This window comes from Denticeps clupeoides, chromosome 11 (genome assembly GCF_900700375.1).
Source record: "Denticeps clupeoides chromosome 11, fDenClu1.1, whole genome shotgun sequence".
Classification (NCBI taxonomy): domain Eukaryota; kingdom Metazoa; phylum Chordata; class Actinopteri; order Clupeiformes; family Denticipitidae; genus Denticeps; species Denticeps clupeoides.
The window spans coordinates 19,649,828-19,663,804 of NC_041717.1; the positions used below are offsets into that span (position 1 = coordinate 19,649,828).

Below are 13,977 nucleotides of genomic sequence, written 5' to 3' on the forward strand. Positions count from 1 at the left end.
CATTCACTTCCCTCTGATCGGCCACTTTAATTGAGATTTTCCCCTCTGACCTCATGCAAATCAAATTACAGACGTCTTATGTGACAGAGTAACCTGTGGGAATCGGCGGCCCCACCTTAGTTTTCGTATGTGGAATGAAGGCAGGAGGAAAAACATGTAAAAGATGACAGGAGCAGTTTCTTTATTAACATCGCAGATGAAGAGAACAGTCCAGTGTTGTTTCCTGCATGGATGCGCCAGTGTCTTGTTTCGGCGCGGGGAGAACTGCTGAGGATATTAATGGCCATATTGATGTTTGTTGTCGGACGCTCTCTGGACTTTGTAATGAATAGGTGGCAGCTAGGAAGGTCTGTGTGTGTGTGTGTGTGTGTGTGTGTGTGTGTGTGTGTGTGTGTGTGTGGTTTTCCTGTTGTTCATACCATTTACCCCCATGCCTGGTGAGACGGGCCATTCCTCCTGAGGGACATTTTGTTCAGTCCGGGGCCAGTCTAGAGGTCGGAACCCATGAACACATGAAAATGAACAGATCGGCCCACTAAATAAAACTAATTCCTGCGGGTCTTGCTGCTACATACCATTATTACAGACCCATTAATTATATTATTTCCGTACCATTGTTTAACTCCTGATGAGCATCACCCCTATGTCAAATAAAATTTTGAAACCAAATTTCTTTCATTTATCCGCACCAGTGAATAGAAATGTACATTTTTGATGGGGTCTGAGTTCTTTGTGATCGCATTAAGTTTTTGTACTCCTTATTTCTCACATTCTAACAGGAAGTACCTCCCCCGTCTGCCCGGGTGGGAACGAGTGTTGGGGATGCGCATTTCTACTGGGCCTGAAAGCTTTTTAGTTCTGATAAATGACCACAGAGGCCGAGTCTGCTTTGAGGGCGGAGAGGGAACAGAAGGATGTCCCATCAGCCTTTGCTGTTCTGAGGAGGAGTGGGTCTGATGGAGGCTCGGTGTGGTCATTTGGAAGTGATCAGCGCCGCAGGCTGCAGCTCCTCACACACACCGGCGTCCGGCCAGAGAAACAGCGAAGTCCGCTGAGAGCCTTGTCTCAACATCTCACACGATCAATCTTCCTCACACACACACACACAAACGTATATACTCAAATACACTAATCCACGTGCACACAAAAAGAATTCCATACACACAACTTTTGCACACATAATCACAGGCAGTCAGTTTCATGGGCAATTCACGTGGAGTTTAATGTGCGTACAATGACGTCTATAACGTTTTAGTACTTGAAATACAAATCCCAGCCTGAGAGCATAATTTGAAATATTGAAAAAGAGCAAAAGGATTTGGATGTTCTTTGAAATGGATTGTCATTAAAATTGAATGCCAGAAGACCCACCCATTCCCCTCAGCTGAAAGACCATTTATAGTTTTTGATATGTTGAGGGATGAGGGAGCATAAAAGAACCCCGTCTTCAGACCCCCGGAGCCCTCGTCCTCAGCCGTATCCGTGTGGGCCAAGGCACAAACCTTATTCCCTTCGACCGGAAATAATAAATAGTTCTAACTCTGGCATCTCGGCCCGATGCTGGTACCTTAGATAACCCTCCAGCTGCTCGATGGGGTGGGCGGGGTCTCCTGGGAGGGGTGGGGGTATTAAACCAATCATTCTATATTCAGCCAATGGTGGGCTTAGAAAATAGGCCTAATCTTTTTTCTTGGCCCACGCTTCAGACCTTCAGACGTGTGAGAGAAGTGCTTGTGGTGTCTGGTGTGTATGTTTGCGTGTTTGTGGAGGCAAGGGGAGTCTTATTGTCATGGCGGTGTGTCTTTGTGTAAATGTGTGTGTTAGCAGTGGAGCATGTCCTTCCCTGTTCCTTTCTGGTTGTGTGTCTGTGTGTATTTTAGACTGGAAAAAAAATGTCCTTGGGATTTTCAGGTCCTCATAAAACAAAGTGCAGGTTAAAAAGTTTAGGAATGTGATTCTATTTTAATCTTAGAAAGGTTCATGCAGTTCTTTGTCTCACAATATTTGTGTGTAAGTGGGCATGTGTGGATGTATGTGATTCTGAGAGACAAATTCTCATTAGTTCATAAACATTATAGCCCAGTAAAAGTCAGGATGTCTTATAGACCTCATAAGTGTGGAAGAAGAATTATGACGAATAAGAAGATTTGCTTTAGTTTAGGTTCAATTAAGGTTTTAGGCATAGATTTAGACTAACAAAAGAGGTAGTTTGTATATTTATAAAACATATGATATATTTATCACCCTAAATATATCCAAAGCTACAAAACCACACTTTGTACCATCCTGCCATTTATGAACCATCACTGGTGAATCCATGCAGAACAGAAATAGGAAATAAAAGCTGGTGCATCTGCCGGAATCTCATCTTTTCTTCTAAATTATGCATTAGATGTAGAGTGTGATCTTTCATTAAGATGCTCCCAGCTAATGTACCTTCTTTTCTATAGATCAGCTTCCATGTTAGTGGAACATAAAACTGAGCTTTGTGCTGTTATTGGCCGCAAATGGAAGTGGGAGGTGAAATGCACACGTTCCGTATCTGCCATCTGAAGGTGAGAGTCTTGTGGTGGTCTAGATTAAGGCTCTGCTTGATGAAAAGCTTAAATGTTTGTGAAAGTAAAATCCGGAAAGCAATGAGGAAAATTATAGTACATTATAAGTACATAACAAATATTAAATGTGGTTTTATTACTTTAGTTCTAGCTAAATGGCCTATGTCTTTGAAAGATCTGTCCTAGTCAGACTGCTGGGCGTGGTGGATCACACCATTTTTGGATTGAAGGACCGTTCGTGCAGAGTGTGTGCTTTTGTTCTTGTTGGACTTCGGCCGTGAAAACGAGGAGAGGTCTGTCTGGGACCTGATTTGTGTGAAAGGCCCCAAATTGTTAAAAATCCACCACGTTGATGAGGTGTGTCCATGTTTTATGGTTTGGCTTATTTTCTTTCCATTCTGAGATTTTGGACCTGGATTCATTTCACATTCAGGCATGAAGTTTTTGTTTTTTCTTTTCGTGTGGGGGATTTCGTGTGTGCATTTGTAGGGGACTAAAGAGGGAATGTTAAATAAGCTGTGGTATTATGGGGAGATGACAGAAAAATAGGTACGTTATGCTGGGTGCAAATATGGGTGTAGTGGCCAAAAGATCAGATGGCCAGTTATGCTATGAATAAAAACGCACGTGCTGTTGGAAAATGTCTGTAAAATGTCTCTCTTCTTTTTTTTTTTTTTTAACGTCTGTTCATTTCCACACCTTTTCAGTCAAAGCAGTCAAATATTAACAAACATTGAACTTGCTAATTAAGAATCTGTCTGTCTGTCTTTCTGACTGTATCAAAAATTCCCGTTGAAATATTCAGATTTGCATCACCTTGAATGAAAGGATGAAAATTTGTAACCCTTCAGTTGCACAAAACAGAAATAATACTGCAAAATTGGACAAAATGCTTGAAAGGAACGTAACAGGTTTTTTCCTTTTGGTGCCTGCAAGTTTGCATGTCACATCATTTTGAATTCCTGTTTTTTAAGGACATTTAATTGGCCCGCCTAACCCTCAATGTAGGATTGTTATCTTTATCTCAGAAATATCTGTCTCTTTCATGGTTTTTAAAATAAAGCAAATATGACTGGCGATGATTCAAAGTTAATTTCCCCAATGGGACAAAGAGAGAAAGAGAAATGATTGCTTTATTCGTGAAAAGGAAACCTATTGTGCGTGTGATTTTATTTTTTTTAATTGCAGCCGATGTGGGTTTCTGCAAGTTTTTCTTAGTACGCTGAGTAATCGCGTACGCTGCCAGCCCAGTGCGAACCGGCGGTCACTTTCGGGCCAAAACTCACCCCGATGCCACCAAGCAGTCGAACACCGATTAATACGCCCCGGCCTGAAATATTCGCCGCCATTGTGGGAATTCATTTTTATATGATCGGTGTGATTCAAGGGCTGCCACTTTGGCTTTTAGGTTTTTTCTTTTGGCACGTGCCGAAATAATGTCCCCGTCGTTCTGTGCGCGGGGTCAGCGCGGCAAAACCGGCCAATCAGCAGCCCCGTTGCCTTCATGCGATTCCTGACCAAGCGGGGCCCTGCAGCAGCGGTGATTTTTACGAGCGATTAGCACATAAAATCAATTTTCTCGTCCTCAGGTCTTCTTTTTCAATTCTTGAGATCACACGAGCACAGTAGTGTCCATCGCTCAACAACGTGTGTGTGTGTGTGTGTGTGTGTGTGTGTGTGTGTGTTTCTAGTGCAGGTGTTACCGCTGATCATTAGGAAGTGTACGTGTGTTGCTGACTGTTTAATAGAGTGTACCCTGTGCATTATTTATGTACAGTGGCGTGTGTGGGGGGGTGGGAGGTGTACCGAGGAGGACACAGAGGTGCCACGGCTGAGAAGAGAAGAAACGTCAGCCTGACTGATAACAAGATGCTGGTAGGGCGGGGCGGGGGCGGGGCATCGTGCCTCAGCTCCCATTTGTTTTGAAAACAAGCCAACCGCACGCCGCCATGAATAATTGAGCAGCCGGGCACAGCGGTGGTCACTGGGGTGTCGTGTGTATATGTGTGTGTGCATGAGAGACCTAATGTGTTTAATCTTGAGTCAGCTTGGTTTACACACACACACACACACACACACACAGACACATCCACAGTGGGGGAGTGAGTGGGGGAGCTTTTGCTTCCTTCTGCAGTCTGTTTTTTGCACAGTACATTTCACAACTCAAATGTAAATGTGAAGACATTGGAGGACACATTTTGATGTGCCTTTTGATGGAGATCTTGAATAAAAGCTCTGATCATCTCTCTGCATGTTCGGTTCGGCAGCGGACAATGTCCCACGAGGTCTATAACAGGGATCACGTATTTCATTGAGTAAAATTATTTCATATTAGGGGGGAAAAAAAAAAGACGAATCACTGATCCTCCTCAAAACCCTCAACCAAGTTGCGCGTGAATCACTTTCACCACGAACGTGTGAGTGCAACCTGGGGTGTTGCTAACGTAACCAACGTGACCACTTTAACATTAACGTTAAACCTTAGCTCCGCGTGATATTTCTCCACCGGGGGGTGTGCCACAAACTTTTGAGATTCACTGAGAAGGGCGTTATTTCATTTTTGCTGTTGCATAGATGAAATACAAATTGGAATTGAAAACAAATACAAGACTCAGAGCTGAGATGAATATAAATGTTGCGTTACGTTCATCTTTTCCTCTGCTATTTGCTCTCCAGGCTGAGGGCGCGGCTGGAGGGACTGCGGACTGACCTCAGCTCATATTGCCGTGTGTGTTTTTCAAGTTTCCATCGTCGGAGGGTCTGCGTCGTGCCGGCACCCGAGCGTAGCGCCCTCGTTCTGCGCTTGTGCCTTCGCACGATGCTGTTGACATGCACGCCGCGGGCAGCCCTCCGCCGCGTTGGTCCAGCCCGTGCAAACACAGACGGACGTCCCGGCTCTGTGCACAACTCCAGGCCCCACAGGACGAGATGGGCGTTTGAGGGGGACAGGGTTTTTTTTTTTCATTTATAGTGGGTGTGGTTGTGCAGGAATTGGGCCCGGGGAGGTAATTACGATTGTGAGGGAGAGAGACGAGTGGAAAGGCTGATTACCTCAGGATGAAGGGATGATTAATCTCTCACTCCCCTGAAGTGGATGCATTGATTGGTGGGTAATGAAGGTGGGAGAGGTGACACGCGTGAGAGAAGTGCAGGCTAATGCAGCCCTGCCCCTTCCCTCAAACACGCGGGCCGCCCGTCCATGCCAGGCGGGCAGCCGCCGTGCAAGATAATGAACCCCAGACTCACAACAGATACAGGAATGCAGGTATCATCAATATCAACAGTAATATTATCCAGACGGCCACAGTTTCCCACCATCCCTAATGTGGACGTGTGTGCTTAGGAACTAAATGGACAGATTTAAAATTGGTCAAATGAAATAACATTAAATAAAAATGAAAATGAATGTTGGGTATGGGTAACTAGGTCCACAAAAATCTCAGCGTTATCCGGGATACAATATTTTTGCTCATTTGGCCACTGCCAGGACTTGTATCTTTCACCTGGTTTATTTTTTTTTATGCCCCATGCTTGTGTTCATGCACACATTTTGACATCATTTTAGAGGAAGTCCATGTTAAACAATGTGTCTGAAGCAAGTGGGCGTGTCCCTGTGGAATCTTAATAGCAGGTAAATACGCAGTGGAGGTCGTTGTCCTTGTAAACCAACCAGCATGATTATAATTATTTCAGTCAGATTAATTGGTCTAATTAGATATTCCATTTATCAGTCAGATTCAGTTTTGTTCAAGCTGTCCTAAATTAACGGGATGTGATAGGGGATGTGGTGGTAGCCTGGTGGGTAACACACGCCCTATGAACCAGAAGACCCAGGTTCAAATCCCACTTACTACCATTGTGTCCCTGAGCAAGACACTTAACCATAAATTGCTCCAGGGGGGGACTGTCCCTGTAACTACTGATTGTAAATCACTCTGGATAAGGGCATCTGATAAATGCTGTAAATGTAAATGTAAAAATGTGATTGTCGATAAGTAAAAAAATGGAATGTGGCCACTGAAATGCTTCAGTCATCAGTCATGGAGACTTATTTACCAATAAAATACTTTTAAAATATTCGAAGATGAGTTTGCTCCACTAGACTTTAATTTTGAGGTACGACCGGAAGCAGTTGCATTAAAAGAAGTGAGGTGGTTGGCAGAAGATGCTCTGGAGGCCTGTGTCTCTTGCATAAGCAATTACCCACTAATGAACCATTAAGGTCGAGCCATTAAGTCGATTTCATAGGGCCCTGCTTATTTGTCCCCAAACATCGATGCATGCCTGTGTATCTGCGGAGTTTAGCCAAGGATGAGTATTCTCACTGCGTTTTTATTTCCTGCAGAACATTGAGATTATTCGTTATTCTTAAGTGTCTGCTTTGATGGGATTTATGTCCTGCGGGGGAATAGTCAGAATCAACCCGATGGTTGTCGACAGTCTGCTGTTGGAACATTGCAATCATAAAAAGAGTCGGGCCGCAAAATGTTATCGTTTTTTTTCCTCTCTTTTTTTTTTCATTTTCCCCCCATTATTATTACGTACAGAACGAGAGTGAAATGAAAGCTGTAAAAACAAAACGCGTCGGCGGCGTAATGACTTCAGGCTTTACTCCATAAATGTAATTTGCCGTGGCACGGTTGCACAGTGGTGGACATTAATGGATCATTTAAGTGCTTGCACTGGGTTCTTTTTAGTGATATTGCTCTTTTCATAAAATGTCTGTGGGTTCTGCAGAAAACCAGCAGAGGCTCCAGTGGAGCGTTGCTGCTGGCGTCTGTGTGGCTAATGATGAGCCGTTTCCCATGTCCTTGCTGTCCCCTACGTTTCCTGCTCGAGTTTGCCTATTGGGGATGAGCTCCACCTTTCTGAGCTAGATTCTTTGTCATGGTTGTCCAGACCGACTTCCCAAGGTTGAAGACTCTGGTTCTTATTAGCTGTTTGTAGAATGTGCCAGAACTGCTACTTTTGGGTGGTTTGGTTCAGGCAAGTTCGAGCTACACTTATAGCTTAAAGGTCCCATGACATGAAAATGTCACTTTAACATTGATACGAGTCCCCTAGCCTGTGTAAAGTCCTGCAGTGGTTAGGTCATTCTGCTTCGCCATTCAGGGAGCGGCATCTCAGACAGTTGGATCTGGAATTTGTCCCCTTATGACGTCATACGGGGAAAGGTTACCTCCCATTTCTCATGCTTTGTCCACCCAGAGAATTTCCCACCCCTCCCCTAAAATATTATCTCCACCAACCGTCAAGGCTTCCAAACGTGCAAAGCAGAGTCATGCGAGACTCTGAAGAACCAGTGGGTTCATTTTATTTTTTCTGGAAAAATGCAGACACCACTTACATTTACAGCATTTATCAGCATTTATCAAACACCCTTATCCAGAGTGACTTACAGTCAGTAGTTACAGGTACAGTCCCTCCCTGGAGCAACTTGGGCTTAAGTGTCTTGCTCAGGGACACAAGTGTAGTAAGTGGGATTTGAACCTGGGTCTTCTGGTTCATAGGCGAGTGTGTTACCCACTAGGCTACTACCACCCTACACCCTACTCCATCTCGGTGCCAGACATTGTTGTTGGTGAATGGTGTTGGTGATGTCATTTCCGCAAATTCCTGCTCACATCTACAGGCCGCTCTCATCCTTGTCACGCCTCTCTCCTCACTTGTTAGTATTTAAGCTACAGACATCGAAATAGCACGTCCTGGTAGATCTCATTGTGGGACCGGATCAAAGTGGCTGTAATTCTGCACCAAGGCTGAATTTCGCGAAGAAACTTCAGATACAGTATTAGGGGACCAATAAGACCAATAAGACCTTTAACTAGGCCATGTAATTGGACTGCGGTTTTTGTCCAGGTATACAATCGCTGGAGGCGAATTAATGAATGAATTGTTTGATCTCTGTGAGTTTGCGCTTATTTTGGTTTACTACCACAGACCAAATAGATAAACTATTTTTCTTGTGGCAAATCGGTACCGTGTTGATTGGCAATTTGGACATCTTTAGAGTTGAGCTTTGAGCATCGTCTCAGTGATGCACAATTTATCGTTGGAAGTTGTGTAGTTTTAAAGCCCTGCACGGATATGTCTGTGTTCCACCACAGAACAGGGAGGTAAGAAGTGGAGAGGATGTGCTGATTCATCCTCTCATAAGTGTCCTCCAGGATCAATATAAGTGCCCTCCAAGGATCAGGGTTTGTGACACCATTAATCACCATATGACAACATGTGTCACTTGACAAATTATTGTCAATGCAGTTTATTGCCCTTCTCTCTAGTGTAGAGGTTCACCGTTCCTCCTCCGTTTCTTTCTAGTTGAGGAACCTGACCAGTCTGGACCTGCGACACATCTCCGAACTCAACAACGAGACCGTTATGGAGGTGGTGAGAAAGTGCCGGAGCCTCAGCTCTCTCAACCTCTGCCTCAACTGGAGCATCAATGACAGGTACGACCAATCGCAGTCTTATGTTTTAGCCACGCCCAATGACTGACGCATTTGTCATCCTTTTGAGGAGTAGTTTCATCCGTTTGGTTGTTTGAAACCACTTGAATCCAGCCCATCTTGGAACGTTTGGTACTTTCCCTTTTTTACTCTCCAGTTATTGGTTCTCAGTTCGAACAGCCTTATGTACTTTTGTTCTGAGGCTGTGGTTTGTTTCTCTGGGGCTTTTTCCAGAAGAGGTTCTCTAATCCAGGCAACCCCCAACATCAGCATGTCAACTGCATTTCCCCATTACCACTTAAGATATGAGCCCTCACACATTCGCCGGAGCTAAAGCGTTTATGTGGTTCTCTGCTGGTTACAAAGCCTTCCCTGCCCTTCCACCTTAATAAATGCAGCGTCAGGAAACGCGCATGGTTTCAATACACAGAAATGTGCATTTCCTCCCATGCTGTGCACTTTTGCATTTGATCCTTCTTCCTCCTGTGGCCTTGTGGTTCCCCTTCAGGGTCATGGTTGGGTGGCATGATAAAATGACGATTATTTCGAGCAACGTGTGCAAGCGCACCATGATGTTGGAGCTCTGCATGGATCTGTATGGTTCTTAAGCACCGAGCAACTAAGCAGATTTGATAAAGAATGTTATTAGAGACGAGACAGTGAAGGAACAGGTAGGCGCAGCTTGATCATGCGCCCCACACTCGCGTATCTCTATTACGCCTTCGGAGCACAGCCTTGTCATCAGGCCCGGTCACGGAACCATCACAGTCGCGCTCAGACAGCTTCGCCATATGTTTTACGTCTCATAGCACTTTTATGAGGATTTTCAACGGCCGCTCAAGGGTGCTAACAGGTTCTGCAGGCCCTCAGATGTGCGGAGAGGCGAGGGTTGCGAATAACAGGCATGGGAAACAGACAGGAGGGCCCGAGTTAAAGGCGGGCGGGGGTAATAAGGTCAGAGACGACGGTGGAAACGAGCGCAATCCGAACGATCCAGGCCGAAAGACGCAGGTGTGCCGAGTGTCACGGCGCGCGGCGAGAATCGAGCGCGGTTTGACTTTTTGCTTCTTTTTTTTGCGAAAATAAGCGCACTTTAAGTGCACGACTCAGAGACACCATCTGTTTTTCCTTTCTTCTTCCGCGCCCCGAGGCTCCTTTTCTTCTTCTTCTTTTGAGGCTTCAGAAAGCTGGCGCTCCCGATTCACAGTTGTTAGAGTGCGATAACATTTGGAAGTGAGGCCAGGTGCTCTTTAGTCGGCCGATTGTGAGAATGAAGACCTGTGATTTTACTCTTCAGCCTCCAGTTTGTTTTTATTTTTTCATCCCCAGGTTTCTCGAGCTTTGCATTGATTTTCATTTGCTTTTACGGCATTTACCAGACACCCTTATCCAGAGCGCCTTACAATCAGTAGTTGCAGGGACAGTCCCCTCGGAGACACTCAGGGACATAGTGATAGTACGTGGGGTTTGAACCACAAGGCTACTACCAGCCCTGCCACGTTTCAGTACGTTTCTGTTTTTGTCTGTGTCTTAGGATCTAACTCACCTAACTACAGGTTTAGTGCCATCGAAGCAACATAAGCTTGAGCTGGTTGCCGTATTTGTTCAACTGGGACTTTTGTGTGTTCTCTGGGTGAAATCTAAGCTCATTGACCACTCTGTGGAGAGGTCTTTTCACAGTATTCACAGTTTCGTGAGGCTATGGAAATAAATGGCAGATCACTTCAAAAAAATTTGTTTCTATTTCTATGGAAGCCATTTCATCCACAGGATTTGTTGACTGTTCAAAGACCAACACACCTTTGTCAACATGATCTGCTGATCAGAGGATCAGATCAACTAATTCTCACCAAATAAGGACAGGTTTGAGAACCTCTGGGATACTAACTAATCTGGTTTTGACTACATCCTAAATTAATATGATAATATTATTTTGTTTGATATGGCTGTTAACAAGGAATTTTAATTCAGATATGGTTATTACTTGATTAAAATATATATATATATATTTTTAGGGCTTCAACTAGTCATCGACTATAATCAACTTGTTACTAACTAGTCGGATTGTATATTGCAGAATTATAAAATAATATAAAATGGCTCCTACTTGGCTACCAACTTTTATATGTACGTACTTTTGCTGCCCGCTGTAATTAACCAACTGATTTCTCGAGATGTTTTAAAGTTCGTTTTTTGTACAGAAATAAAGAGTTAACTGAAAGAAACCGCTTCAGAATCGAATGTGTCAGGCAGGTCCATCTCCCCTATTCAACCGCTCGGCGACAGCAAGGAAGAGCTGCCTATAGAAAAATTTTTTTAAGCATGTTTAAATGACTGCTGTTGTATGTATATAGGTATGTATATATATGTGGTATAAACTGGCCTATTAATAACATATACACATTTTTCAAACACAATAAAATAAAAGGGGAAAAGTGTTGAGATTTTGAGGAACCTGTTAAAAAACCCCTGTTTTTAAGAGCTGGAAAAGTGGCGGTCTGGCTTCCCTCCAGCATGTGGCCGTGGCGCGTTTCTGTCTGTCAGGAGGAACTGATGGGCCTGGCCAATATGAGTGGAAGTCTGCGCCCTCGGAGGAGGCCGACACGGACAACCTGGCGTCTGTTTTCCTTTTCCCCTTGTTTTTGAAGAGGCTAGACCAGGCCGAGATAAAAGACCTGCACGCCAGAGTGCGGATCCTCTCTGGAGAGAAAGCCCTGCTCTCCATCCTTTTTTTTTGGCCATATTTCTCCCCTCTAATGATTTATAGATCTGGCCGGCTCGCCACATGCGTTTTATCACGACTGGGTTTGGGAGTGTAAATGCGGTGTTGGGTTTTACTGCGCGCCACCGATACAGTCGGTGGAACCTTTCCGCTTCTTCTTCCCCTCTGCTCTGTGCTCTGATAAGTTATGGATATTGTTATTTACATGAGTGCTTCTGTTATTTTCCTGTTAGTTCCTTTTGATATTACTAATAATGTATGAGAAGCAACAACATTTTAATTAGTTTAATATTTATTACCCCAAAAAATTAGACAATAACAGGGATAGCCCCAAATAACAAATATAATTTGCCCCAATGACAGCTTGACAGCGTCATCTCATGCTCCTCACCAGCCTTGTGATGTTGTTCTGAGGCAATGCGTTCTACTCTTCCACAAGTCCTACACGCAGTTCTGTCAGGTCACATGGGGGTGGGGTACGATCATTCAGTCTCTGCTTCAACTGGTCCCAGATGTGCTCTTTGGGGTTCAGGTCAGGGGACATTGATGGCCATACCACATGAGGCACTCCAACTTCCTGAAGTCGAGCTGTGACAATTCTGCCATGATGTGGTGGAGCATTATCATCCATGAACAGAAAGTCGGGGGTGTGCAGGTGGAATTGGGGGATGATGATGGGTTCTATGATGTCTCTGAGGTAAGAACGTGCAGTGACATGTACAATAACCAAATCTGTTCCGCACTGACTGTTGATGCTTCCCCAGACTGTTACACCTCCTCCACCAAAGCAAACCCTGGGGACCATGTTGACCTCACGTGTTGCTCACCTCGCATTCTCCAGCAACGCTGATGACCATCATTTATGTGCAAGGTGACGCGCCACTCGGCATGACCACTGCGGCATTGTCCAGGTTGCATGGTCTTGTGCCAACTGTAAACGCTCACGGCGGTGTGGAGTCACCTGCAACAATGTCCTGGTCAACAACTTAGGTCCTGGTCATCATTGCGGTCTGTCACTCGTGGGGCTCCATTCCTGGGTCTGTCATGAACTCTGCCAGTGGTTCTGTGTCTTGATGAGTCTGCTGATGACACACCAAGTTCACAAGCAATCTGACTGCCTGCCATGGCCAAGTGACGTCGTGTGTTCATGGCTGTTTGAATGATGAACTTGGAACAACTCACTGACAATACCAGCCTTTTATACCCACAGAAAGGTCGTCTCTTGGTATTGGCTCCAATATAAGGCCCACCTGTACACAGTGCGACCTTTACGTGGAACAGACAAATACCACCCCAATACAATTGCCTCCCTATCCCAGAAATGTCTGAAGTGAAACAAACACCGTATGTATGACATCCACTAAGTCGCTCACAATAACTTATTCTGAGTATCGTATTACCACTTTCGCGGCAACTTCACCTTGTTAATGCCAACAGCATCTTCAGTTGACCCTTGACCTCTTTTATCGGTCTGAAATGGGTTCCGCTCAGATATCTGCTGTGGTGCGGAGCTCGCCGGTGGTCTCTGATACCACATCCCTGTTTTCCCCCCAGAGTCATTTTTGTGGAGGTGCGGTCACGTGTTTTGTCTCGGAACGCTCAAGGACTCGTAGAACGCGGTGTATAATCTACTTAGGAATCATGAATGTCACGCCGTGGTCGGCCACGACTGTAGTTGGGAGGAGGCGGACGGCTGAAGGGGATAAACACGGGCGGAGTGACTTTAGGCCTGTCTGAGAATACGATGGGGGAGATTACCCTCACGGCGGGGGCCGCTCTAGCATATCTTTTTAATCGATGTCTCGGGCGTGGCGGAGAGCATGTGTGTGTTGTTTGCTCGGCTCTGCCGCGCTCATATCCTCATCTTCTCTCCCCCGACACGCAAATGTGTCTGTCCTGAGCTGGCAGGGGTGCGAAAAGGAATCAATAATGCAAAACCCCCCTTATAGTTGTGGGGTTTCTCTCCGCTTTAGTACAAATTGGACTCAGTCACATGGCCAGGCTGAAGTGACTTACATCCAATGTTTGTGCCAAAATATGACACAGGCATTCTGATAACAGAACTTTTGTTCACTTTCGCATGTTGTTCTATATCCTGTAGGTTTCCGTTTCGTAAGTACAGTTGGTATTTTCTTTTCGCTCGACACGCGCTGAACCACACATGCAATCTGTTAGTGTGCTCACAAGTGCAATTTCTGAATACGCCATGAAATATTTGTTGAAGTTGTTGACCTTGATGAAGTATTTTAGAATT

The 13,977-nt window shown here is 44.9% G+C and overlaps 1 protein-coding gene across 2 annotated transcripts in view; it reads left to right on the forward strand.

Moving 5' to 3' along the window:
- The window catches only part of fbxl17 (F-box and leucine-rich repeat protein 17), a 167,232-nt gene that overhangs the window by 56,766 nt on the left and 96,489 nt on the right, over positions 1-13,977 (forward strand). For both annotated transcript variants that reach the window (XM_028997043.1, XM_028997045.1), the window contains one exon: positions 8,874-9,004. In XM_028997043.1, coding sequence (XP_028852876.1) covers positions 8,874-9,004 — 131 coding nt within the window. The remainder of the gene's footprint in view (positions 1-8,873; positions 9,005-13,977) is intronic.